We start from the raw sequence: 24112 nt of genomic DNA, 5'->3' as shown, positions 1-24112 counted from the left end.
AAGGTTTTGAGAATGAAAAACTTTATTGGCACTTAAAAGTTCTTGGCTTGCTTTTCCTAGCAAAATGGAAGTTTAGAGAGGACGTCTCAATTGTACTGATCAAAGTAACTCCAGGGAAGAAATGTAACTCAAACCAAAATACTTAGTACAAGATCAAGAAAATAAAATGCCATTAAAAAAAGTTAAAACTGGAAATGAGAAGTTTTCAGAGAACAGGAAAAAAACAGAGTAACACCTTCCTAACAGGAGAGCAGGAGTAGGGGATCAAACTGTGTCAGGAAGCTCAAGAAATGTGTAAGAGCTATTTGTGCCACACTGGTATACTCTGGGTGTTACAAATTGAAGCTTGCAAGCAGCAGCATCTCTAAACTGTATTTTAATGAAATTAGGTTCTTTAGAATTTCTGCTGGTCACCTGGAAAGGACAAAGATTTTTTTTCACCGTAATAAAAAACTCAGTTTCTACAGAAGGATCATCTTCATCTGAAGCACCGTGTGTGGCCATCACAATTAAAACCTTCAATATGTGTAAGGAAATCAAGGAGAGTGGTGGAGCTTGCTCCTACGCTTAAGGAATGCTGCCCCTCTGTCCAGGAAGGTGTACAGGGGTCAGGGGGGATGCTCCTTACCTGCATTTATACTAGGATGTCCAAACCCAGATCCTGAATGAAAGCAGTCAGTCTCACTGTGTGCTGTTACAAAGACCTGAAATTCAGCTAATAAGCAAAAGTCTCCCCTCTCTCCTGCGGTATGTAGAACTTGGGAGTTCTCCAGGACTATAAACCATTAGTGCTTAAGATTCTGTACAACAGATGTTTAATTTGGCTTCCCGCCCCCCCCCCCCCCCCCCCCAAACATCTATTACACATTCAGCTGTCAAAAGAACCCCACTGGTCCGTTCCAGTTGATGTACCTGCAGGCGGGCACCTCTTGCTCATGCTGTGTTTCTTCAAACCACCAGGCTGTAGCAGATTTCAGTTTTCTGAGCACTGAGTTCATGGGCATCTTGTCCTAGCAGACCTGAGAAGCTGGCTAGCCAGCAAACTCAAACCGAATCACCTTGGCTACGAGTGATCTGCCAGGAGCTGTAGTGCAGCCTCCAGCTGGAAGGACGAGGGAAAGGCATTGTCCTTGCTGCTGACCCAGGGCCAGACGTAACTCAGGGATGCAGGGCTCCAGAGGCTCCCAATTCCAGCACTCTAATACAATTACCTGGAAGAGCAAGTTGATCAAAGCAACACAAACCTGAGGGAGTGACAACAGAACAGAGGGTCACTTTATTTTCAGCTGGTTGAGCAGTTCTTTTGCTGTTGCAATTATGTCTCAAAGAAACAGCAGCAAAAGTGTGCAAGGGTCACTGCTAGAAAAGAATCTGAACTCCAGCTTTCTCTGATGACCACAACCCACTGCGAGCAGCCTAGGAGGCCATCATGTTCTAAAAGGATCCTCAGCCTCTGACTGTTAGCACGGTGACAACTCCACCTGCTCACACAGACCTCATTTAAGAGCCTCACTGCACTGGCAAGTGCCAATCCCCACCCCCAACCCCCTCAGAACCACCAAGATGTCATCCCCTCTACTCACACAGGGACTGCGTTTTGATCTCCTCTGTGTAGCTCAAATTCCTGACTAGGCTTTCTCCAGCCCAAGTTCAGTATCTTTGAAGTCTAAGTCCCGATCTCCTCTTCCAGAACTCAAGGCTTATTTTTAAGTTGCTGCCAGGTTCATAATTGAGACAACCTGCTAGGCAGGATGTTCTGGTCTTCCAGGTCCAGCATATGAATATAACCCCAGATGCAAAAATGGTACTCACACTTTTACCTCACTAAAAACACACAGCAATCCTCCCATCATATCAGGCACAGTTCCCATTTCTTTTAAAAATAAATATTTATAAACAAACGGAAGATATTCAGAGAACTACAATGTTAAAATTTTTCCTGCCAACAGCACAAATGTCTTTTTCATGTAAAGTCACAAGGACAAGTTGTACACCGACACAACATAAGTACTGTCTAGAAACCCTCTCCTCATCAGCTGTCACAGTCCTCCACAGCAGGAATCCACATCTGCCATCGCAGCAATCCGCTCCTCTGCGCTTCTCTAGGGCTTGTACTGGGGTTGCTCAATCTCCTTTTGTGATTAAGTCCTCAATATATGCATCCAGTTCATCATCTGTGTTAATATCAATGTCCTGAAACCAAAGACACAAGAAATACCAGTGAAAAGTGAATCTTGAAGAACAGTGCAAGAACAGACGAGACAGAGCAGCACAGCATCCTCTGCAACACCTGTCCTGGTCAGCCTTTACACCCCGACTTCCAGCACTTTCCAGCTGTTGACATCTGCTGTGAAACACCACCAGCTTTCCCTGTCAGAGCCTGATGGACAATGCCTGGAAACCAGTCAGTACCTGATGATCAAACAATGCACTCAAGCAATAGATTTACTATCTGCTGATCTGGGTCAAGTTAGGTGTTGGGTTTTTTTTTTTTAGCTTTAACACACATTTTCCTAATAGGGAGCAACTGCTTCCATCAGCTTTTCCACTGGGTGGTCTTAATTTTATTTAAAGTAGCTTTTTTATTTAAAGTTTAATTATTTAAAGCTTTTATTTAAAGACAGATTTGTTATTTTAATATTTAATAGTATAATTAATAGATTTCACCATAAAGTTTTTTATATTATTGTTTAAAGGTTTGCATTTCTATACATGGGGTTCAGAATCCAGCACCACCTTTCTGCTCAGGAATTCCCTGTAGAACACTGCCTATGCCCAGGGAAATTCTCCTGCAGCCCCACGTTTCATAGCAGAAAGCAGAAAACAAATAGAAGCTGTGCACTATGTACATGCCATGAAAAAATCCATCTGTGAAAATTAACACTCATCAGGACCCCCAAGACACGGATCCCAAAAGGTGGGCAGCAACAGCAGCTGCTTCTGATGGTGTAAGCCTAAACTGCACCCAACGGAGAGAGAGCTGAAGCCCAGCTAAATACTGGACTAAAACATGTCAAGTGCCCGTAGGGGCCTGGGTCTGGGTCAGGTTGCTATGCTTGGGGCAGCTCTGGTTTTACACCCCTTCCTCACCCACCTCCTGCACTTTCTGTAGAAGGGTCACGATGTTAGTCCTCAGCTTCTGCAGTTTCTCCTCTGTTTCCTTCAGCTTCCTCTCCGAGTTGCGGAGGTTTTCTTCACAGGCTTTGGCCCGGGCATCAGCACGTGTCTGGTACGAATTGCAGAGGTTCTGCAGACCTACCTCATACTGTTTGAAATATTCTTTCTGTAGAAGACAAAACACAACAGATGACACGTTAAGAAGCAGCACCGAGTGTCAAGAAAACCCCAGCACTCGCAGCTTGTAGAAGAGTCCAGGTATCAGCACTCCATAACCAAACACCACCCGCCTAACACCGCGCCCCTGCACGCCCTGCCCGCATGCTCACATTTACATTTCTGATTTGCCTACTACAGGCAGCACAAAAATCACACAGGTTTTCACATTCCTCAAAGACAAGAACTGCAACAAAAGCTGCCTGAATTCAGATTAAGGACACAGCATGTTTTAAAAAGCCCAAAACCACAGTTATGCTGCAGAAGGATCTGACAGCCTCTGTAAGCAGTGAGCTTCCTTAGCGTAGGCCACCCAGCCAACACAGCTTATTACTGTGAGGTAGGAACAAAAAAACACTTGCAGAAAACTCCAGACAAGACCAACATGTCCTGCAGAAGCAGCAGGACTGGTAACTCAAGCAGATGCCTGAATTAACAGAGACAAAAGAGGAAGAAACAAGAGGACTGCCAATATATACACTGTGAGTGAGGGAGCACTATCAAATAAACAGTGTCTTTTGTCATTTGGTCACCTGTAGGTGACAAAAGTCCTGAAAAGATCTCCCTTTCTGGTATGTCAGAGAAGACAGAAGTCAGAGAAGCCAGTACCCTTTCTCCATGTTTCAGCCTGCACTGGACCTTCCAATAACAGCACGCAGATACTGGTGCAGGCTCAGCCTCACCTGTTCCTTGCTCAAATAAATGGAGGCCACACCAAAAGCCTTAAGATGTACAGCTGACTCACAGGCAGTCAGTCTGCTCACCTGGAAAAGCGTGAGGGGGGTTGGCTTCTGTGTTCTCTCCCATTTTTAAGATTGCTTCTGCATAAGTTAGATTTATAAGGCCAGGGGCAGAACGAGCAGGTATGCCTACATCCTACTTCTACAAACCTCTAACCTGGCCTCTCTTTTTCAAAAGCTTAACAGCAATGTACAAGCAGTTAGGATAGTAGCAGCCAACAGCTTTCCCACACAGATGTATGGTAATTAAAAAAAATCCTCAGACGCAACTGACAAAAGACCTAGAGCATGTTTCAGAGGCTCTCGTTCTTTTTCTCAGTGACTTTAGTCTGGTAAGGATCCAAATAACCTTCTGAGGAGTGAGATCTTGCATCAACAGGATGCAAACTTGCCATAAGAATGGAATGTGTGTGGCAAAAAACCCCAAACTTACTTTTCTAGAAATACTGAACTCACCAAGGGAAACACCAACAACCCTTCCGAGCTCATGGAACTCAGCTCCTTCTTGGAGATAGGAAAATTTGGAGGTAAGAAGTACCGCAAACAATTTCTATGCAGGAAAGAAAAACACAAAGCCAGAATTGGGAGTTTAAAAGACTAAAGCCATCAGATTGCAGCAGCTCACAATAGCTGCAATGAACCCACCGAAGGATCTGGACTAGTAAGTCTACAGTTTCTTGGCTGCTGCTGGGACCAGTGGTGTCTGGCTCAATTCTGACACAGTCTGAGGTAGAAGGTTCAGCCACAACAACCTCCTCTTTCTGCTGCGTATCTGGAGCCTGGTACTCAGGAGAGGGAGGCTTCATCAACCTCACATCCTCACTGCCCTTCTCTACCCTGAAAAAAAAAAAATATTACAGGAAAGTCAGGTATCTTTTTCTACATTGGCTATACCTGAAACACCACCAACAGCTTCATCAGAACCTGTACCCAGCTGTCACTCTAAGACCTCTACAGTACACAACAGCTGCCTCCACAGGAGCATCCCATCAAAGCCACGGGCAGACTGTATGGACTCCGTCATGCCCATTCCTTCAGAAGCAGCTGGACAGTCCGGAGCACACACATACTCCCTGATATGACAGCAACGTATTTCTTTTCAGCATCTATGGAAGTAAAATGGGGTCTTCCTCCTGAAAGCAAAACAAGCCTCCAAAATCCAGTAGCTAGAGATAGTTACCAGCGATCCCTTGGTGTGGTATCTGTAGGTACATAATCAAACTTCACCTTCCAGCGCACTGCATGCTTGCCCATTTTCACAGCTGTGACACGGCCTGTGAACCACTCCTTGTTCACACGCACTTCCACATGCAGCCCTTTATCTGCAAGGAGGATGACAGTAAAAATGTTTGCAAACATTCAGGTGCTGGAGAGCACATTCTGCGTGAGCTCCAGACAAGACAGCCACCCTCAGTGGGGGGAAAACCTAAACCTGTGACAGTCCTTCAAATGGTACATAAACCATAAACCCACCACTGTCACACAGTTCAACTCCTGCTTAGAAAAACATTCAGATGCAAGGAAATGATATGGCATTTTCAGACAGAAGGGTTCTCCTGTAATCTGGGCTGTTCGACACGGGCTTTCCAGGCTCGTGTTGGCCACCAGGACAATCTGCCACATGTTCCTAGTGGGTCACTTTCCAGACAGCCCCTTGGGCTGAAGAAATGCCTTACTCTGGCAGAAGCTGCAGTACCATCCTGGCTACCGTCTTTCCCAGAGGTATCTCAGCCCCTCTCCTCTCACAGCAGGTCTACATACACTTCTCAGCATTTCCCAGCTCACGTAGCTCCATGATCCAATCAGTTAGGAGGGGTGAGCACGACATCAGACCACACCACACAGCCAAGCATCACACCGTTAACATGATGCAGCCCTCAGATCACAGATCCTCCCATGCCACAGTTGCCTCTTGTCTAATCAAGGGGTTCCTGGCCAAAATGTATCATGCAAGTTAGAGTCATCTCAGGGTTTGGAACCCAAATTTACACTAATTCTTATTTTAAAAAGCTCATTAATGAAATCACACGTTTAACCAGTGAGTCTAGTCCTGCAACAGTTCTTTACCACTGTGTTAAGATAGTGGAGGCAGTTCAAGGGTTCATTTCTCACCTTTCTGAGCTTTCTTCAGTTCTGCCAGCTCTTCTTCCCCAGCACTGTCTGTGAGCTGTGAGGAGAGAGAACTCAGATTAGCTGCCTCCCACCAAGATTATGAACACTTGACAAATACCTCGTGCTAGGGAAACCAGTGCACTCTCACCTCCACCACCACCTCACTGGAATCCTTCTTCTCTTCTTTCACTGCCACAAATTTGCCCCGTTTTGTCTTGTCCTTGTGTTCCCCCTCCTCCTCAGACCCGTCCTCTATGGTGTTCAAGATCCTCTTCCGAGTGGTGGAGGTCTGTAGGAAGCAAACAAGCTCTAGCTATAATTCCAGCATGCTACCAACCAAAACTTTCTTTTAGCCAAGTTTAAAAAAAACCCCAACCGTTCAGCATCCACTATTTCATTTGATAGTTAATTAGCTTTTCCAGAAGGTTTTAGCAGGTGCTACGTGATCATACAAGCGCTCACCCTGCCACTCCACATTCTTTTTTTTTCATGGGAAAACAGTCTGGTCTAACAGGAAAGAGATGAAACAAGTCTTCACAAGGGTGTAGAAGAGCACCCTAACCCAAGGGTGAAATAAGAGTTACCTTGTTCTGCACAGGGACTACAGTGCAAATCCCATGCAACACAGCAAGACAGGCTATACAGAACTGCAGGTAAAGGAGCTGACAGTTTTCATCCCATCAAGTCTCACCTGTGAGCATCTGACAGTTGCAGATTTCTTTAGTGCTGGCACCTTGGTAGCTTTTGGACTGGGTGTCTCACGTGAGCTTTTGGGGTTCTGCAGGACAGCAGAGGGTGGCTTCGTTGTTGTACCTGGTTTGGCAAGAGTTTTTAAAGCACTGTTAGACTTTCCAGCTGTCACAGTGTGCTGGTGTGTCCTGGAAGTGCTGGCCTCCTCCCTGGAGAGCATGCTTGCCAGTTTGGGAGTGCTGATATTTGGCCAAGCTGAAGAGCTCTTTTTCAGCTGACTCATGGACTTGGTAAGAGGCATAGGTGGTGGTGGTCTGCTGGGAGCATTCTTGATTACATCAGGTAAAGGAGGAGATCGCGGGCGCTGAGTTCGGGTCTGTGACTGCGTGTTCTGAAACAAATGAGGGTATAGAGAAAGGACAGAAGAGTTGGGCACTGCTTTTCAGAGCAGCTAAGGATAGCATGGAAGAGTATAAAGCCCACAGCAGTATCCCATTTACCTCTCCTGCAGGCCGTGTGGTCACTTCCAAAGGCAGTTTCTTTAAGTCAGCTTGAGATCGAATTGGAGTGGTTTTCTATTAAAAAAAAAAAATATATCAGAAAGGGCATCTTTAAAAGCTGTCAGGGCCTGCCTGAACCCAGCCCAGCAGTTTTCCAGTTTAAAATAAACAGTTATACGGTGTGTTCTGTGTCCTTCAAGAGACATCCCTTCATTTGAACACCAACAGTCACTCCCATTTTCCTGGCAGAAAAATGAAACGCAAGCTGAGATGCTTGTTTTCTGTTATTAAAACAACCCCCAACCCATGAAGGAGCACAGGTGGCATGAGAGGCTGAGACAGACATGACTCAGCATCATCCATCGGCACTAGGAGGTCCCTCAAGCCTGCTGTGCCTAGCTGGAGACCTCCTCACCTGCAGAGCTTCCAGCTTTTCCTGCTGCTGGCGGATTTTCTCTGTCAGTTGTTTCTGCTTTTCCTCTTGTGATTTCAAGTCTTTCTTCAGAGTTCCCAGTGGCACCTTCTGCTTCTGCTCTGCAGCTTCACATCTAGCACAAAGGGAATTCAAGACAACCTCAGCAACAACAGCAGAATCTGCACTGCCTCACACACACAGCACTGTCCCCATATCCCATCCCAAATGCAGCAGTAAAACCACCTTCCTTTCTGCAGTAGCCACAGCCTCAAAAACAGTAGTTTTCTTCTTGGGAAACACAGATACGATTTAAGGATCAAAAGCACAGTTGTTAAAAAAAAGCCATTTACACTGGGAATTATCAGTTCAGAGCCCAGGAGCTAGACAAAGCTTAGGAATAGGTGTGACTGCTTTTCTAGACTGTTTCTGTACTCTGGAGTTCTATAGCAATCTTCCTTCCTACCAACTTATGTCTTCATATCGATTAATCTTTGCATAGGCTTCCTTTCCATTTAGAAAGAAAAGCTTATTACCAGTAACCCGTGATTAAGACAACGTTTACACAAGCCTTCCAATAGAAGATGCGCTTCACCTTGCTGCCCAAGGCCACAAAGTTTTCCTTTGCCATATCCCTTAACTATTTGCTCTTCCCATCCTGTTCAGCTTACGGCCTACAAAAGAGTGGTGAGTATCCTACTCCCTCAGGTTCTCTCAGATGCAGGATCCTGGAAGAGTCCTTGAGAGAGGAGGAAAACGCAGGTAGGAAATACATGAAAGTGGACTGGCATCACCTTTAAACTTCTGGGTGAGCAGCTGGCCATCAGGAGCATTGCCAGAGGAAGAAGAGGGGACTGAGAAGTTCCAAGGCTCATCTCCTGTCACAGAACTGAGTCATGGACTGACACACACAGGATCAACCTGGGCAAAGGGCAAAGTCATGCAGGGATGATGTGAGACAGGAGGAAAGCAGCAGTACCAAGACAACTCTTGCACAACACAAGAGATCCAGCTGACTCCTCCGCTGCCTTGGAGTCAAGCCAATAAAAACTTCCTGCAAGTGTGGGTCTTACAGACAAAGGGAAGACCCCACTCTCGCTGTGGATCACACAGAGCTCCAAGAGGCTGATGAGAGATGATTTTATCAGTATCTCTGACCCCGAACCTGCTAACTGATGGGATATCCCCTAGTCTGCAAGAGACGTACTGTGATCAGTTCTGTCAGTGAAAAGGAGCACAAGCAGCAGTTTCTCCACCAGCCTCTTCTTAGCTGAAGCACTGCAGGGTTGTTTTTTCACAGAGTGATTACTTCCTTGGCTAAGAAAGCACCTGTCAAAATGACTGCAAAATGACTGCCTGACACCAAAGCTGCAATTCCCAAAGACAAAGCTGAAAGGGTGGCACCATACACAAGTTTCCCAGCAGAGAAATGCCATCTCCTCTGCCATTGTACGGACTGAGCCTGAAAACATTGTTAAGCTGTATCTTACAGCACTAGAAAGTATGACAGCATGCCTTAGTTCTGCCGACAGGAAAAAATTAAGATTATATATGACATTCAAAACCACATATTGCATCACTACAGGCAGCAAGTCAGAAAAAAGGAATTATCTTTGTAGTAAGAATAGTCTGCAACTCAGCACCAAGGCTTTGGTGACGCACAAGGAGCTTTGAGCCAGACAGTCATCTTCAGCTGGTGTTTCAGCCGTGAATCCAAACACCATTTAGGACCCAGCTGGATTTTAGGTAGAAGAAGGGAGAGTGAGCCTGACACTGAAGTGTGACACTGCCTCCTCTGTGACAAAGTGAGCGATGATGCCACTTAGTGCTGACCCCAGCATAGACCATGACATCAAAAACAGTGACTGCTTTACATGAGAGAGATGGAGAAGAGCATTCCGCTCCTGTGATCTGGGACAACATGCCACCAGCAGAAACTGAGGTGTAGGTGGACAAGTCAGAAGGATGGGGAACAACTCAGTGCCAAAGTGAACACAGTGCAGGCAGACAATGCCAAGGCAGGCAAAACCACCACATGGTCTTCTGATGCCAGGAGAGAGTCTGAACATCAACTCTGACAGTGCTTCATCTTCAACCTGGCTGGATGAGATTCTGCACAGACCGTCATGACAGACAAGCCTGAGGCCCCCCACCCATGGTGGCAACAGCAATGCTTCCCAAATCCTCACTCCTCCCTCAGACAGTACAAACACCTGAAATGGAACAGCTGGGGTACATGGTCAAGACACAGAGATGAAGGTGTCCAAACCCACGGCACAAGGACACAAGCAAGAAACATCAGGCAGTAGAGCACTTGGAAGGGAAGTTCAGAAGTGCAGTGACTGCAAGGAAGCCCTGCTTCTACTGGCACCAAGCAAGCCAGAGGAGTGCTAGTGCAACTTCTGTAGAAAACCTTCTGGCTTGTGTAAAAGGACACAACCATACTCACTGTTGGGAAGTGCATCTGAGCCTATTCAATCCAAAAATATTCTAGTTATTTATCTTCCCAGAGCAAGACTCCTGAGATCCGTTTCAAAGAAGCTGAAATGACCAGAATTTTGGATCACCTGTCCAAAGCACCTCACCTGCCCTTTCCCAGCAACACATTCCTAGCCTTGCTACTGCTTCCACCTGGGGGGCTGGAGGTGTGGCAGCCTCTTCTCAGGCTTGCAGATGCAGCCCTGCCCCAGCAGTTTAGCCAGAGAACATCCTCAGCACAACCACACTCTTCTTAGCTCCACAGCAGGGCACAAACACATGGAGCAACAGGGAAGTTAGCACTGGTATTCTTCCAATGACAGGTGCCAAAAGGAAGAAGCTGGAAAAATCGATACTTTCCAAATATCAACATGAACACTTCTTTGTGGCCTTTTCAGACACAGAAGTTAAGATTTTTATTCCAATTAAAAGTTACCACTTGGATTGATTTCCTTTGTCTTTAAGGACTGAGCCAAGGCACCTGAATTACAGCTGAGCAGCCTCCCTCATGATACAAAGACAAGAATCAGCTTTTAAGCAGTGTCTCTCTCCACAGCAGCCTAGAGCAATCATTTTCCTCATTCAACTAAATTACTAGATTCTACCTAAATTTTATAACTGTGAAACACACTGCTGGGAAATGAATCTATGTGTTGCTCCCTCAAGTGTGCAAGATGTCATTCTTGAGCTCACAGCAACTCACAGGTGTTGCTGCAGTTTGTGTGTCTAATTGCTATAGTAGCAATAAAGAGAATTGCAAAGACCCCACTGAACATGTATCACTGCCAGCCTGTGCTTATGACTATTCTTTAATTGCTGTCTATGCTACCTACACTAAAATTAACATGCATAAACCAAGGCTACAATCCTATTTCCAGTGGCAGGGCAGAAAAACCACAGAGGAACTTATTCTCACCAAACCACTGGTTGAGGTCAGAGGGGCCTCTGGAGGTTGTGTGGTCCAAACCCCCGCTCAGGCAGGGCTATGGAACTGGTTGCCCAGGATGTTTTCAAATATCTCCAAGGTGGAGACTGCACAACCTCCCCAGGCAATGTGTGCCAGGGTGTGGTCACCTCACAGGGAAAAAGTGTTTCCTGATGTTCAGAGGGAACCTCCTGTGTTCCAGCTTGTGTCCACGGCCTCTGGTCCTGCCGCTGGGCACCACTGAGAAGAGCCAGGCTCTGTCCTCTTTGCAGCCTGCCTTCAGGTATTTCTATACACTGATGAGATCCCCTTGAGCCTTCTCTGCTCCAGGCTGAATAGCATATACTGGTACCTGGGGTTGTTCCTCCCCAGGGGCAGGACTTTGTGCTTCTCCTGGTTGAACCCATGAGGTTCCTGCCAGCTCATTTCTCCAGCCTGTTCAGGTCCCTCTGGATGGATGCACAACTCCGGTGTGTCAGCTACTCCTCCCAGTTTGGTATCATCTACAACTTGCTGAGGGTGCACTCTGCAATCTGTACATTGCACAAATGCCCACCAACATGTCAGCTCCAAATACGTACATCATCAGTACTTTTTCACAGACTGTGAGCACATCTTAAAGGTACAGAATTACTGCCTATCCCTCCAACTGTTCTCAAAGAACAGATGACCAGGAAAAAAACCCCCATGTGCAGATAAGGCATGCTGCAGAAAAGTCTTTACATGAAGTGATTCTTACCTGTCTTGTTCGGGATCAGGGTTCATAGAGCATACCCAGCTATCAGGGTAGTTCTTCTCCACTGAACTCAGCTGGAATGGGAGAGTCCGCCACTTCAGACATACATCTGTTCAACAAACACTTTGCAAGTCAGAAATACACAGCCTGAGTCACAAAATCGTTTTTTTCTATAGCACTTCTGAAGCCCATTTAACACCCAAGGACCACACCAATTTACAAAGTATATCCAACGACAGTGAGACTAGTGGCAAAAAAAAAAAGTGAGACAGCCACAGGATATACTGAATCAATTATTGCTTTGTGCTCACAAAATGTTTGAAGGAAGACCTCAAATCTTGTACAAGGCGTCCATAACAAGAATCTGATGAAGCCTGGCATCAACCAATGCTAGAGGACCTCACACTCACTGCTGCAATGACAATACATACAAACCAAACTGAAGAGCCATTTCTGAAATCACTGCTCATCTCAGAAGTAAGGCTGTCTCTTACTGGTATCAACACAAAACAAGTCAGAGATTTATCCACTAAAAAAAAAGTTATAATAATCTAATAAATTTTAGATGAATGAGGAAGACAGATTTGGGTTCCAGAGCATTGCTGGCCTACCAGGAAATCAACAGCTAAAAAAAGAAGTTTTTCCACAAAAATACAAACATTCTTAAATCAGGCTCTGGAAATATGTCAACAGCAGAGGACAAGAAGAATGACAGGAAAGCCCCTCCTCTTTGTGAGGAACTTGGAAAGGACTGAGAAAACTGATGAGGCAGGAGAGCCTAACAAAGTAATTCCACAAAACTGGCCTCACATTCCTTGCTACATCCTTATCCCCAAGTCCTGTGGGGAAAATTAGGTTGAGAGCATTTGGTGTCCCTCTAAGAGGCAAAGTGGTTGTGCTGAGATCTCCCTTACTCCAGTAAGGGCTTAGCCAGAGGGGTTTAGAGGTGCACAGAAGAGAACTTGGATTAAATTTGAAAGTCGATTGGAAATTATTCCCTTCTGTGCTCGTACCAGTTAGCAGGACAGCACATTAGAATACAAATTACTTGGCCACTTTCCACTGCCTATGGGGAAGTTCCAGATTAATGCTGAGATGGGTGGCTATGACATTTCTAAGCCCACTCTCAACACTGCTACTGGCCACACTTGCCCCGTTCTGTAAGGGCACCTGAAGAACATCACCGTTAGTAAACTGTGCAGGAAAGGAACCTTATGCCAAGAGGTCTAAACACCCATCAAGTGCAGACAAAGGCAACTCACAGAAGGAGACAAGCTCTAGAAGGGGATAATGGTAGTGAAGTTCATCTCAAATCTCCTACCCATTTAGCTGCTCCCCAACAGCAGCCAGGAGTCCCTCCCCCCTCCCCCAGGGAGGACCAGTGTCCTATCCACAGCCTGCTCAGACGCACCACACTGAATCGTAGTGGGGATCTCCATGGCTCTCCGGCGTTTGTAGCGCAGTTCACTAGATGGAGGCTGGTTCCAGTTTGCTGACAAATAACCAAATTCATCCCAGAACTTGATAATACCTCTCTGGGCTGGAAAACAAACAAGCCCCTGCTCAGTACAGAGCCATTACCACAAAAATCACCACCTGCATTCTTGGCTGCCCTTCCCCTTAGCTGACTTCCAGCCACCAGTTTCCCCTTCCAGCCCCTGGTAATCGTGCAGCTTCATTACCTATAGCAACATCCTTCCAATACTGAGCCAAATGCTCTCCCATGGCCTTCAGCAAGTGTCGATACTCTTTGGCATCAGCGAAGTCTTGTTTATTATGGGTGGGCTCCAGCACCAAATAGGGCACATCCACCACACCTACCACTCCACCACATGCCCTGGAAGCGGGACACAGTCACAAACATCATTAAACCACCAGGTCGTTGTTCAGAGAAACAATATTGAAATAGCAGGTAACACACACACACACACACACACACACACTCAAATACCCACCCATTCCTGCAGCAGTACCAGTTTTAATTTATCAGCTTTTTAAATCAGACTTGAGCCAGCACGCAAAAAGCGAGGTGGGCTTAAATACCTGTATTTGCTTTCATGACCCATTCTCCCTGTACCTAGAATGAGCCAGTATTGCTACCAGTATTCATCAGCCCCAAATGCCAGCACTGAGAACAAAAGCCTCATACTGCTGCAGGTATGACGAAAAGCTGTGTAGAGAACTCTTATCAAGAAACCAGGGAAATATCTGGCAATAAATTACATCTAATTTATTTGTCAAGAGTCCAAACTAAAGGCTGACGAAATGAGCAAGCCTCACGCTCGTGAAGAATGATTAATGCAGAACAAGGTTATTGCACAGCCAAAGTTGTATGTAGGAACATGCCAGACTTAAGCAAAAAAAGTGCTGAAAAATCTCCAGGAACTCACATGCCACCCTCCAGCTGCGGGCCCACCTTCTCATACATCTTTATCAGTCGGCTGCAGTTATAAATGAACATGCCATCCAATTCGCGCTCCTCAATATTCACACCAAAGATAAAATTCAATTCTTTGGGTTCCTTCAGCGCCCTGTAAGAGAATGAAAGAGTCTCAAGAGATGCTGAAAATAAAACTCATTATTTTCTGTCATTAGACAGAGGGTATGGAAGTCCAGCACCACTGAGCATTATGGGTTTACTAACATCTGTCCTGTAGTCTGCTGTGTCTAAAAACACAAAGCATTTGTTGAATGTGCGTTACAAGTAAACATGAACAAAATACAAAACCTCTGTAGTACAGACACCAATTTAGGCTGGACAGTATCTGTTCAGATAATTTCTTCATTTGGATATGTGTTGTCCTTCAGGAATGGATTCTGGTTTTTACTTCAGATGTGCTTGTTCAAAAAAATCCTAGTTAACTAGTTTTATGAAAGTACTGTTAGGTACAGACTGGTCCTCTCCAATGCTATTTCGGTTTGTATTTTCCATACGTAGATCTCTCTGCTAGATAAAACATGGAAATTAAGATTTTGATACGAAACTACAGTCTTAATATTCCGATTCTGGGAAAGTTCTCATAATTACAAGTGTTACAATGCTCCTACTACAAGTTTGAAATCTGGAAGATACAACACACAACCCAAACACAGCTTTTTTCCCTGGAAATGACAGGATAGCAATTTGTATGATTTCTGCTTTATCTATGCAGCAGATGACTTCAAAAGTTGGTCTCCAGTATGTTTATGAGCACATATGGATTTCTGAGTCTGAATCTTTGATTATCAGGAACGACGTATCTCCTGCGATGCAGAAAGCCTCAGGAGATTTTGTTCTCTTTGCATTATAAATCAAACAAAATCCCCGTGTCTCACAAACAGAACTACTGCTCTTTAACAGACTAAATTAAGCAGTTTCCACAGCTTCCATGAAATCCATGCTGAGGATTTTTCATAATGAGAATCCTCAGTTTCAGGCTGGAAGTATCAAACATAAGGTCTAAACTTTTAACTATTGTTCTACCCACCCCTCTAATTTCTGACCTCCCTTAATTTTTCCCCCATATCAAATTCTTAGCACTGATGTCCTTTATCCCAATTAAGAATTTGACTTCTCCTTAAGTGATTAGTTGAAGATAGTGAATTCTTTAAAATGGTCTGTTGACTGTCTACTAATATCAGATATTAAAAGAACCTGAGCTGTGCATGCATGAGCACTGCACAATAATAACCTGCAGACGTAAGATGTAAGTCTGTCTTAACGGTCAAGCATCTCAAAATAAATCCCTGAAATAGATTAATCTCATGTTCATTTTCCGTTTAAAGCCATGCTCTTCCCCACACAGGTGTATTGGTACCCTGTAACACACCTTTCTTTAAAACAGATGATTCTAAAACAAGTTACTAGGAAGACACCTGGAATAGCAGCTTTCAGTAATTTTAAACCTAAACCTTTGCTAGGAGGTGTTTTGAACGCTGCCAAGTGTCAATAGAAGCTGGGCTAGAATGTTACCCTTTTGGTTTCAGCTCATCCAAGTGGACAACTGTGATCTGAGAACATGACTAGGTGTGGTAAAACAGACACCTCATGGATTATTTTTATTTTTCTAACTGCTGGAAAAGGATGTAGAGCCTTACATTTCTAGTAACAACGTGCATTCACCTACAAAATATGAAGGGCATCTCCTCATTTTTGTCGGAGAGGACAAGAAGTCAAATTATCATCCAAACCATGGAAAATTAAGTGGAGGACCAAAAGCCCAGGATTTCATTACTAGGACTTCAGTATGTGTCCCATCTGCTGGATTTATAACCTGACCTTACCCAGGCTTTGGGAACCAGAAAGCATTTCTTTCACTGATGCATCCAGCACCAGAGAAACAGCTGAAAACTGTCCTAAGACATTCTCTATAACTCAAGAGTTTTCTGACAGGCTACAGAAATTATTTCTTACAGAAGGTTGCCTATTATATACACATTTTTCAGGAATTTCTTCTGTTTTCTGGATAAAATACAAGATTATGGAATAGTGTGACCCTCTGAAGTGTCTCTGATCACCAGTGACAAATGCAGGGACACAGGGCAAGTCATATGCCTGTCCAGAGCTGGCAGAGCACCCGGCAGCTCTCGCCTGGGAGCACACATGGCCGAATCTGCACAGAAATCTGCACAAAGGCCTTTTCCTCTGCTGTTGGTTAGCGGTCACATACATCTATTTTACTCATCATCACATATTTGAAACCTGACTAGAGATAACCTTTTGACATATCCACAGTTGGGGTATTCTTCCAAACCAGCTGGTTACATGTGGCCTACAAAACTTAGATTCAAACAGGAAGAACTGCTGAAGAAAACTTGGAATCTCTCATTTCCAACTAGTCAATAAAGGACATAAAAAAGCTATTTTCAAACTTACATTGTCCAAGTTCTTTGTTCTCCAGTTTTTTAAAAGGAAAAAGTATTTTGCCCATTAGCAGGAAGGCCAGAAGACTATTCACAACATTTTACTTTGGGCACTAATGTCATCAAAACCAAGAATTAAAAGACAAGCTGTACATGGAAGTTGAAGAAAACAGCTTCTTCCAAGAGTTTCTGCATTCTTCAGATCACAGGTCTAGCACTTTAAATTAAAAGCTTTATTTATTTATAGCATCTTAAGATGCATTAGATCTCTGGCAACAAGTCTGGGATAGATCTGACCTAAGCAGCCATGTAAACTAGCATGCAAAACAACTAGGTGGGAACAGAGACTTGTTATATACAAATCCCTAACTTTCTCAGACTCAGCATTTGTTTTAAGAGCATTTGTTTCTGGTTATGACTTAATTTGTGAAATGCATATGACAAATTTGAAAAAAACTGTATACAGAGTGAAATATTCATGTGAGAACATCGTTAATGAAGTTAATTGCAACCAGAGCTAAGTTAGAACATTGTCTTGGGATTTCACAGCAGTATAACAGAACTCAGCAAGTTTTTAGAAAACATCTCTACAATCCTAAAAGCCATTTCACTGTAACTGGCTAACATTTGTTTGCCTTCCTGATTCTTACCGGCAGATGAAAAAGCAAAAGAGCAGATGTGAAAACCAGATAACCATCTACAAAATCCAAGCCAAATCCAAAGATGTCTATCAGCAAGTAAGAGGGGAAGAGCAGAAGCAACCAGAACAGCAAACTCAGTCCCCTTGGTTTAACAGCCAGGGCATACAGCATACCCTCAAAGATGTAAGCTTTGAGCTGAACTGCTCCCTCCACCACACAAGCAAAGTAGGAGACACATCTGAGCACATGGAATGAACTGCCTGAGAAAATCAGAGCTCTGAAGCACCTTGCACTCACCGCTGCTTTGCATCCTTGATCCTCTTCTTGACATCAGCCTCCCGGCGCATGGTTATTGCAGAGTTTTGGACTTGACGTAGCATAACCTGCAAACAGGCATCACACAGTAACACTGCTGCTGTGAAATTCATGAAATTAACTCACTTCTATGATTTTTTTCCCCCCTTCAAACAGATCTCAGAAATGTTTTAAATGTAAAGAATTCACAAACAGCGGAGAGTGACAATCAGCCTGTCTTTACACTTAGGGCAGCACTTGCTGCTGGGTTGTTTAAGCAGCTACAAAGTTGCTCAGAAGAAAATGTCTAAACATAGCTAAATATCTAATGTAAGTGATACCAGAGAGTAACAGGCACAGAGAAACAGCCAGGGTACTTGGATACTACTGTTTCCATTAGATGCCACTAGGAAGTACGGTGATTTTAATCTGGTGTCACTTGCTGACTCACCTGGCGTCCCCACAAACCCTCCTCCCACCCAGCAGCAGGCTGGGTCTCAGCCTTGCCCCCGTCAAGAGCCACAGCCCCGGTGGGAAGAAGCAAACAGTCCCTTCAAAAGCCCCCCAAAATGCTTTGGAGCCAGCTGCACAGGCAGGGAGAGGGAACAATCAAAAAGCACCCAGTTTTACTTCTGTTCAAATGCCTCACATTCCCCATGCCTTTTCTGCAGAGGCTGACATCAAACAAAGTGCCTAGGGGCTGGGGGTGGCCTTCCCACTCAGGATATACTGGAGGTTGAGGGCAAGGGAATGTCAGCATCCTTCCTACTTGGGCTGGAAACCACATGTAGATGTTGAAGAAACTGCAGCGGTGAGAGACCACAGAGCTGTCTGAACAGTGCTGGCAACTCACCAACTGAAGTCGCCACCTGCTTAACCTACACGCTAGGACCAGCCAGTACTGCTCCAAAGCTAGTACTGCTCCAAAGCCAGAGCTCTGAACTGTCCCTCACTGCCTAACACATAATGTGCTGCCAAAGCATAAGGCTCACCCTGGACTCCCGTGTGAGATCCCCTCCTAGGCGCAGCTCAAGGGCACGGGCTTTACTCTCTGCCTCACGAGCCTTCTCCTCCGCTGAAACACACAGGGAAAAGGATAACGTCAACCATTCAGTACATACAGCGTAGCGTAAGGTATTCACCCGAGGAGACCGATTTCCCGAGAGCCTCTGCTGGACTGACACGTGTAAAGGTACAAAATAAAACCTCACATACGAGAGTGCACCACCGACATGCCATCTTAAACTTGTCCAGAGGTTGCAGTCAACACCAGCATAATAGTAGGGCCAAACTCTGCAAAAGCACGTTTAAAGGAAAGATCCATGAGGAAGCCTGTGAGCCAGTGGAAAGAGTATAAGGATGCAAGTGGCCCTGCCTGCTCTACCCACAGGTGTGAAGGCAGAGAAAGGCTCTCACATAAGGAAGACTGAATTCAGGCTTGAAAAAAAAAGTTACAAAGAGGTAATTTTCTTGCAGGGATGAAGGAAAAAGAAGACTCTCAGAAATGCTTTTCTCTTTGATAATTGTTAAATTTTGCCTGAAAAGAGTCAGATCTGTGCTACACACAAAACAGGACAGAGTGTACTGAAAACCTACCACTACACCTGATCTCTGCGCACACAGCCTATCACTTAAAGAAATTCCCCTTTTCTCTTCTCTCTCAGACTGCCTGGCAATAGGTACACATCACCCTCGTATTGCTTAAGATTCATTCAATAAATTTCTTTTTCAGCAAGGAAATCCCTTCCTAAAATTGAGACACAAGGTACTTTGGCAAATTAGCACCATGTACCTTGCATCTGCATGCCCTCCATCCAAAAGCATGTTGGCTACAACTCTCTCGCATTCCCTTTCAGGCCAGAAGCCTGTTCTGCTCACAGCTGTACAAGAACTCGTTGAGTGAGTAATCTTCCTCTGTCCCACAGGCTATGAAATCCACAGGGGTAAACATGGACTGGCAAGTAATACCCTGCTTGGGCAGGGAAAGTCGGAGCTGCAGCTGTCACCTGCAAGCACCTGACTCAGGCATGTGTGCTGTGGATGCAGCACTGACCTTGTCACAATGTTCCCCTGAGCTCGCTTCCGAGCACGGAAATTCCTGAAAGACGATGCAGTGACACCACAGACTTCATGAACTGTAAAAATTTCTAACAGAAACAGACTGGTATAAATAAAGAACAGAAATGTTTATATGCAAGATGACTAGAAGAAATGATAAAGCACAGGTTAGAAGAGTGGCACATGCTGACAGGCACAGACATGATTTGTGGTACTATCCATCACATTTGAGAAGTCATGGCAGTTTGGTGAAGTTCCCACTGAGTGGAAAAGGGGAAACATATGCCCCATTTTTGAAAAGGGAAAAAAGGAAGACCCAGGGAAATACAGGCCAGTCAGTCTCACCTCTGTGCCTGGCAAGATCATGGCATGAATCCTCCTGGAAACTATGCTAGGGCACATGAAGAGTAAGGAGGTGACTGGTGACAGCCAACACGGCTTCACTAAGGGCAACTCACGCCTGAAACTCAGTGGCCTTCTACAACGGGGTTACAGAGTTGGTGGACAAGGGAAGAGCAACTGATGCCATCCCCCTGGACTCGTGCGAAGCATTTGACACTGTCCTGCATGACATCCTTGTCTCTAAATTGGAGACACATGGATTTGATGGATAGACTACTCGGTGGGTAAGGAATGAGCTTACTGCAGCCCACTGTGGCTGCGAGACACCCAAAACAAGGAAACACAACAGTGGAGGAGCGACCTTGCGCGAGATTTATGGAGCATGAGGTAAACAAGATGACAGGATAGCAACTGGCTCCTAGAGATTACCAAGCACTTCTCCAAAAGGCAGCACTCAGTTCCCAGCCAGAAGGAATCCAGATGCTGTAGCCAGTGTTTGATAACCTGTATCCACCGTCCTCCAGGCCCTGCTCAGCATTACTTGAAGAAACGCACGGTTTTGGTGTGTGCAGGTATGGGAATGCAAATGAACACAGGCAACTTAGACCATTACAATAAAAATCACCTTTCCTTTCTATGTAGTGTTACATTTGAGTTTGACTCCACTAATTCCCACAGAAGCACGCTCTGAGGTTCACCACAGCTTTCCAAGCAAGTCAGGGCAGAACTGCACTGTGTAACAGACTTCATCAGAGACAGCTTGGCTAAACATGAAAACACAGGAGTCTAGAGACTGCTTAAAACACTTGGTCCATTTAAGTCAAAGCTTGTATGGTAGGAGCTGGTGGGCTAAATGCAACTGTGTCTAAAGGGAAGAACACAGTGGTAACCCATAAGGGCACAGGTCAAACGTGATTCATTAACGCAATGACAATTGAGATGGCAGGGCTGACAGGGAACGACTCGGACACGAGTCTGAGGGTTGAGGCCCTAATGGGCAAAAATGCACACCCTAAGCAGGACGATGAGCATACGGCAGCTAGAATCCATATTCACGTCCTCCCAGGAGACAAAAGGCACAGCATACCCATGTACTGCCAAGCAAGTCACTGGACACACAAAAATACTCCGGACTAATACCCAGCGCAGAACACAGCTGCTAATGACTTTCAGTATGGGACACCCACATAATTCCTCACCTTTCTGTCTGTTTGCTTTTCAAACTTTCTAAGAGGATTTCTCGAAACCAGACCACGACAACACTGAGATGCCCCAATGCAGCATTCAGTCTTGGTTCAGAAATACACAGAAAGCAGCTGATGGGCTTTCACTGCTACCTTGTCCAGGAGTGGTACCTTTTTCCCAGGTACATCTGCTCACTGAGGGATCTGGATGCTACAGCTTATTGCATGAGCCAGGAAGTCAGTTCCCAGGGAATAAAGACTGGCTTTTCCTCATCTTAAATATATATATATATATATATATATCTTCACTCTTGGGCTGTGGCTTTTTGGACATGCCAAAGCCATGACACCGATAGAGCTGCCTATATGTCTTTTTTTTCCTTCTTCCTCTATAGCTATTTTTCAGTTATCATAAGTTTTGGTTCAACAAGCTCATAAGCTACTTGCAGAGACCCATTGATCCCACAGAAGAGCTCTACAGTATGATGGATTTCAACACATCCCTGGCAAGCAGCCATGGCATAATGGAACTGCAACTAGCTCAGCTGAGGCCCACTGTTTCACACAACGCAACCCTAGTTCTGAAAGAGAAAACTGCAAATCATTCCCTGGTGAAGATCCCTCGTAAGAGTGGTGTGCATCCTCAAGAGAAAGCGTATGCTAGAGATGATGAGAAGTTAATCTTTTCTAACAACAGCAGAACAAGAGAACTTGTTCTCTTTCTTACAGATTAAATCCATTTTCCTAGAAGCAAATAAATGAGATCTGTGCCATTGAAGCTGAGGTTAATGTAACAAGAATGTTTTAGTCCTGGAGGCTTCACGTGGTCAAATCTTGCTGAAAACAGTCTGAGGTCTGCAGTGAGTTTTCACCACCATGTTCAAAGCTCTTTGCTCAGCACCCACTTCACCACCAGAGGCTCTGAGCTGGCTTTGGTGATGAAAGTCAGTTTACGTTTCTGTGCCAATGGTACCTGTTCTTAGCACTGGGACACAAATACCATTATTTTTGAGTGTCAAGACACTAAAGCTCACCTTTTAAACATCATGAAAGCCTCATGGACTGCAGCAAGAAAGAAGCCTCTCTAAATCACCTTCTTGAAAGGTAATGCAAGCTTGTGCTGAACACCTGCTTTGGCTAGAAGATTCAATCTAAAAAATAAATTTTCAATCTAAATATTCAATCTAAAAAAATAAATCTAAAAAAAAATCTGCTTAAACGTCATAGTTTCAAGTCTATCTTGTTAGGTTGTACTTTATAAAGAAGGAATAGGGAACATAGCAATTTACACAATTTCACTTTGCTGCTTTGCTTTGGGCAGGGTCAAAAGTCATGCTGCCCTTAATGACTGCACAGGCTGAATGTGGCATCATCACTTGCATACTGACCTGAATACACACACACACGTGCCCAGAGCAGCTCTTACACAGGGAAAAAGGACACAGGCCTCTGATTTATGAAGTTGATTTATGAAACATACCAGAAGATATAGGTCAATGTCTTACAACTTCCAAGACTCCTCCCTCACTACGGCATTTCCCCATCAGGGGTTAGGGAGACTGTTCTGTATGTTAAGTTTGTGCAAATTTAATGAAATTATATGCTATATTTATATGCTTATGCAATTTTTATATGTTGAATATCCAATAACGTCAAATTGGGTTTCTCTTGAGGACTACAGGATATAATAGCAAGGAAAGACTAGACGGACCAAAGGTATATCTTGAAGGGGAAAAAAACCCCAAGAAACAAACCAGGACTCCTGTGCACACCCATACCAATCACTTTACATCAAGTGACAGAATAAAAATCTGTTTTTTGAACAACTGCCTCAACAGGGAAGGAGCAGAAGGAGAATAGAACCAAAAGCTAATGATATGCAGATAGTGAGAGCAGAACTGTGGGGTAACAGGCAGCAGCGCAGCCAGACTTCAGATGGAGCAAGGACAGACAGCTGTGACTTCAAGGGTTATTCTGTACCTGTATTCCCCAGAGGAAGAACTGGTCTTAGGGAACAATGTATGTTCCTTCTATTGCATGGAAGTAGGTCTGGGTCATCTGTAGTCGGTGTTATAACTAATTTCCTGAGCAACCATAATGATCACAGAAGCAAGCAATTTCAGGTCATATCCAGCAAGGCAGCCTCTTTCAGTCCTTTCCTTCGCTACAGCAAAATCATGATGCATGCATACCTCAGAGACTCACCTATCCTTGCCATGTGCTCTGCTTTCTTCACCTCTTGCTCTGCACGGGTCTTGAAACGGTTTGAAGTATATTTGTACATCCTGTGATGATCAAAACTTATTAATGAGCAAACTCAGCAGTAAGGTCAAACCAAGATTTCAGCATTGTATGAGAGAATAAGGTCTCCACATACTACTTTAGTATTCTCAGTAGATTCAATAAATGGAAAAGGAGGCTTACATGTCACGAACAGGGCAGTTTTGGATGCAGCTAGGCAAAAACTTTTAAAGAGATGCTTTAGTAGTAGCTGCAACCACAATATCCCCTTCTGCATTAGCCAGTGGGGGAGATATATATCCATATTCCTGGAGGAAATCGCAAGGTTTAGAGGAGTAACTTCTTCAGAAGCAGAAAGGAGGAGTGAAAATATATGGAAGGCTTCTCAAAAAACTCCCATTACAGATAAATAACCCTTCCTTTCTCCTGCAAACAGCTGTCCACAGGTACAGTCTGACAGAGCCCATCTCTACGCAGGGCTAGCTCAAAGCCTCTAAGTGGCAGAGCAACTCTCTGAATGGAGCTTCAAGTTTCAACTCTGAAGTTTCAGGACATTTCTGTATGTCACAAATCTGACTCACAAC

At 44.6% G+C, this 24112-nt stretch overlaps 1 protein-coding gene across 8 annotated transcripts in view; it reads right to left on the bottom strand.

Annotated features, from left to right (window-relative positions):
* Positions 1 to 24112, bottom strand: part of MORC2 (MORC family CW-type zinc finger 2) — a 49682-nt gene continuing 25570 nt past the window's right edge. For all 8 annotated transcript variants that reach the window (XM_074843696.1, XM_074843697.1, XM_074843704.1 and 5 more), the window contains 17 exons: positions 23493 to 23572; positions 18696 to 18778; positions 17707 to 17792; positions 14317 to 14457; positions 13609 to 13763; positions 13338 to 13466; positions 11930 to 12035; positions 7791 to 7923; positions 7376 to 7450; positions 6877 to 7266; positions 6334 to 6474; positions 6186 to 6240; positions 5254 to 5395; positions 4719 to 4910; positions 4530 to 4623; positions 3095 to 3283; positions 1 to 2193 (listed from right to left, as the gene is read on the bottom strand). In XM_074843696.1, the coding sequence (XP_074699797.1) occupies positions 2125 to 2193; positions 3095 to 3283; positions 4530 to 4623; positions 4719 to 4910; positions 5254 to 5395; positions 6186 to 6240; positions 6334 to 6474; positions 6877 to 7266; positions 7376 to 7450; positions 7791 to 7923; positions 11930 to 12035; positions 13338 to 13466; positions 13609 to 13763; positions 14317 to 14457; positions 17707 to 17792; positions 18696 to 18778; positions 23493 to 23572 (2260 nt within the window). In that variant the 3' untranslated portion in view covers positions 1 to 2124. The remainder of the gene's footprint in view (positions 2194 to 3094; positions 3284 to 4529; positions 4624 to 4718; positions 4911 to 5253; positions 5396 to 6185; positions 6241 to 6333; positions 6475 to 6876; positions 7267 to 7375; positions 7451 to 7790; positions 7924 to 11929; positions 12036 to 13337; positions 13467 to 13608; positions 13764 to 14316; positions 14458 to 17706; positions 17793 to 18695; positions 18779 to 23492; positions 23573 to 24112) is intronic.

Source organism: Strix aluco, chromosome 18, assembly GCF_031877795.1.
Source record: "Strix aluco isolate bStrAlu1 chromosome 18, bStrAlu1.hap1, whole genome shotgun sequence".
In the NCBI taxonomy this organism is placed as follows: domain Eukaryota; kingdom Metazoa; phylum Chordata; class Aves; order Strigiformes; family Strigidae; genus Strix; species Strix aluco.
This window is presented reverse-complemented; position numbering and strand designations above follow the sequence as displayed.